This window comes from Arachis ipaensis, chromosome B7, assembly GCF_059453495.1.
Source record: "Arachis ipaensis isolate K30076 ecotype BB chromosome B7, ASM5945349v1, whole genome shotgun sequence".
Classification (NCBI taxonomy): Eukaryota; Viridiplantae; Streptophyta; class Magnoliopsida; order Fabales; family Fabaceae; genus Arachis; species Arachis ipaensis.
In genome coordinates, this window is record NC_142442.1 from 114,960,205 (window position 1) to 114,963,947 (window position 3,743).

Genomic DNA, 3,743 nt, shown 5'->3' on the forward strand with positions numbered 1-3,743 from the left:
TAAAATATTAGATTTAAAGCTTATTCCACTAATATAGCATATTTAACAAATGAATACATTTTTTTTTTTTCTAAACAAAACTTGAAATGAAAAATCTGTTTGGCCATTAAAATACGAACTGAATTTATTTTGGTAGAGTGGACGTTTTGGCTTTAGTCCGTAAGGATAGCGGATGGTATTGTGGCTTAGTGAGGTTGATAGTGAAGTAAGAGTTCAAATATGAACCATGAAATGCATCCATCCATTCATTTCATCCCATCATCCATCCATCCATCCATCCTCCCTCATAAATGACATAAAGAAAAGAGTGTATATCTATGCATAGTGCATCATCATCATCATCTTCATCTTTATTCTTTGGTGCAAGGCAGTTCTGAGGCATCGAACAATGAACAGCATCGCAGTCAGAAGCACAAGTGCATGTCAACGCTCTGACCATAGCAGCACAGCATTGTCAGGAGCCTACCAATGACATCAGAATAGAACACACACACAGATTTATATTTTCATACATTCGCATTTATTAAATCTTCTATACTCTATAGTATTTAAATTTAATTTAAATAAATAATATTTATATATTAGTATAGAATACTGAGTAGTACAAGCTTAATTTCTATTCCATTGGACCTTGCATTCATCCATCCATCCGAGCAGAAAAAGCCAAGAGTGGTGAGTAACCGTTCCCCCCTTCCCACGCGGCAAACCATCTTCTTTAATTCTCAGCTTTGGTAAGACACTCTTCTCTCCTTTCCTTAATTGCACTTCTCTCATTTTCTCATCTCGGAATTATCGTACTTCCCCCCACCCTTTTCTTTTCTTAATTCTTATAAAGGACTAATATTTAATACATCTGATTTTAATTTAATTAGTTAATTACTCTCGTCACATCAAAATCAAATATCTCCCTGCCATTTATGTGCTTTTAAAAAAACACACCACCACTCCCTCCTCTCTTGTTTGTTCTCTTTTTATTTTGTTGCAGTGCCGTTGAAACTTGAGAGCTAGAGTCCCCTTTGTTTTTGTCTTTTTTCTCTCCAAATGTCCTCTTCCACCGTTGGCAATGAGGAGGAGAAGCTTTACCCTTCCCCACTAGCCTCTCACGACGACATCGTCAAGGACCCTTCTGTCTTTTGGGACACTCTCAGACGCTTTCACCTCCTTCTCAGTACCAAATTCATGTAAGCTCCTTATATAATATTTTACTCCACAAAAACTAATAAATAAATTAATTAATCTGTTTTTGTTTTCCGCATCACATCACTGCATCTGTATGCAGCATACTACAACAAGCTAGCTGGAATATGATTTTGATATTCGGGTTGAGCTTTTTCATTCCCTTTTATTTTTTTGTAATCTGCGCGTTTTTAATATATATTATATATTTTGTTGTGTGAAATAAAAACAAATAAAATGTTTGGATCGTTTTGGGTTATGAAGGATTCCTGTGATTGGAGGGAAGGAGCTAGATTTGCACGTCCTGTACGTGGAGGTTACGAGGAGAAGTGGCTATGAGAAGGTGGGGTCCTTCCTTCCGTACAACCTCTGTAAAACGCATTACCCACTACTGCTACGGACTACCCACTCAAAACGAATTAGTTTTATTTATTTAATTATTTATTATTATTTCAATTTCAATTTCTGGGGTATATCTGTTTATGTTTATTAAAACGTGCAGGTAGTTGCAGAGAAGAAATGGAGGGAAGTGGGAACTGTCTTCAGGTTCTCAGCGACGACCACAAGCGCCTCTTTTGTGCTCAGGAAACACTACCGCAACCTTCTTTACCATTACGAACAAGTTCACTTCTTTAATGTTAAGGGTCCTCTATACTCTCCATCATCAGGTCCTTCATTTTTTCACTTTTAGTCGTTAACTTAATTTTTTTAATTTAATAATCTAATAACATATTTTAACTTATACTTTTAGAGATTGATAGATAATTAATTGCTAAACACAATAAATTCTAATAATTTTTTAGCATTCCTCTTATTTTATTTCAAATGTGTACGCTTTAAGAACCCAAATTTGTTGTACAGATTCATTTTCTGGCAGCAAGCACTCCTGGAGATCTGAGCTGGCTATTGTTGAATATTCTCCCAAGCCAGTGACCCATACTAAAGGTTCCCAACCTCAAGGTACTATAGATTAAACGTTCAATCATATTACTAGACACAAAAAATACATATTGAAATAAAAGAAACATATTTTGGTGGCTAATTTTTGTTCATGCAATATTTTTATTAAGCGAACTTAAATTTCAAACTTATTGTGTCCGATATAATTGTAATTTGAAATGAATAATGTAGTAGTAACCAAAATTGGTGTGACTTATAAGTTGTGACACCATATTCACCCCAATAACCAGTGAATTGACAATGTGGATGAGAGCCTATTTCGGGATTATATGGAGGCTCATTAATTGGGAATTTCAGTGCTTAATTAATTAAAAATCAATTATGCCAAAGTGTTTTTTTCTGAAGTTTAGAACTGTGATTTGCTTATTTAAGAGATTCATTGCATTTATTCAAGGACCTTCTGAGTGGTGAATTACATTTTGGTTCATTGTGTGTAGAGTCTATAGACCCTTCATCAAATCTTTCAGGGAGGGGAACGATAGAGGGAAAATTTGAATGCGGCTATTTAGTGTCAGTGAAAGTGGGTTCAGAGGTTCTAAGAGGAGTACTGTACCATCCAGAGGAATTGGTTCCTCCCCCAACTGTTCCACAAAATGGCAATGCCATCGTACCCTACGGCTGCAAACCTCACCATTCCGGCCGCCGGAGGAGGAGGAACAAGAGAAAGTGGGACCCGAACTACCCGAAGCCAAATCGGAGTGGCTATAACTTCTTCTTTGCTGAGAGGCATTACAAGCTCAAGTCACTTTATCCAAACAGAGAGAGGGAGTTTACCAAAATGATTGGCCAGTCTTGGAATAGTCTCAGCCCAGAAGAAAGAATGGTAAGCACTTAATTTGTCTTTTGCATATGTGGTTGCTTTCTAAGTATCACGGTTTATGCCTTTATGGTTTGTGAATGATGCAGGTTTACCAGAACATTGGCTTAAGAGACAAAGAAAGGTACAAGAGGGAGTTGAAGGAGTACAAGGAAAAGATGAAGATTATGCAAAATTTAGAAGTTGCGGCGCCCGGAAATCTCACTGGTTCTGTCCTTAATGGTAGCCAAAGAATGGCTTAGGAATGTTGTTTATTAAATCTATTGATCTTTTTATATGCATATTCTTGTGGAATATGGTCTAGAGGGACTAGCGGCTGAATTTTATATTTTCGATTAAACTTTGGGTTAATTAATTGTTAGATCCTTTGATTTTATTTAATGGATCGCTTTCTGATTTGATCTATAGTGAGAGGATTGGTAATGGTTTGTCTACTGCAGAATGAAAATTACAAAAGTAATAATCATTATTATTTTTTAACAGAAAATGTTACATCTACATCAATAGTAACTACTAAAATCAATAATTATATATTTATGTATATTTATGCATATTAATTTACATTTTTTAATTAAATAATTAATTATTAAAATAGTTAAATTTATCATATTAAAATAATTAAATTTATAATAGAGAATAATTAAATCAATTTGAATTGGTTTGATGATTAGCTACTAATTTGCTTAAATAGAAATTAAATAGCGGTTGTGATTGCACAACTGTGTCATTCATCAAAATTAAATTCAAATATTTTTTAGTTGGCTTAGATAAAATACATCTAATTCAAAAT

The 3,743-nt window shown here is 34.6% G+C and overlaps 1 protein-coding gene across 4 annotated transcripts; it reads left to right on the forward strand.

Moving 5' to 3' along the window:
- Positions 1-215: 215 nt before the first annotated feature.
- LOC107609901 (high mobility group B protein 9) lies at positions 216-3,358 on the forward strand. Of its 4 annotated transcripts, XM_016311959.3 has the most exons (8): positions 216-731; positions 986-1,181; positions 1,280-1,321; positions 1,441-1,519; positions 1,679-1,844; positions 2,038-2,136; positions 2,574-2,959; positions 3,043-3,358. In XM_016311959.3, the coding sequence occupies exons 2-8, from the start codon at positions 1,042-1,044 to the stop codon at positions 3,193-3,195; spliced, it is 1,065 nt and encodes a 354-aa protein (XP_016167445.1). In that variant the 5' UTR covers positions 216-731; positions 986-1,041; the 3' UTR covers positions 3,196-3,358. The 4 variants fall into 4 exon arrangements, with proteins under 4 accessions (XP_016167445.1, XP_020961736.1, XP_088348608.1 ...); XM_021106077.2 differs by having other exon boundaries at positions 217-1,181; XM_088492482.1 differs by lacking the exon at positions 1,280-1,321 and having other exon boundaries at positions 229-731.
- Positions 3,359-3,743: the final 385 nt, after the last annotated feature.

What these genes read in the sequence shown, in the direction of transcription:
- LOC107609901 (XM_016311959.3), top strand. Translation starts at nt 1,042, where the DNA reads ATGTCCTCTTCCACCGTTGGCAATGAGGAGGAGAAGCTTTACCCTTCC. An exon ending in TCTATACTCTCCATCATCAG is followed by an intron (nt 1,845 to 2,037) that starts GTCCTTCATTTT and finishes TTTGTTGTACAG; the next exon opens with ATTCATTTTCTGGCAGCAAG. An exon ending in TAAAGGTTCCCAACCTCAAG is followed by an intron (nt 2,137 to 2,573) that starts GTACTATAGATT and finishes CATTGTGTGTAG; the next exon opens with AGTCTATAGACCCTTCATCA.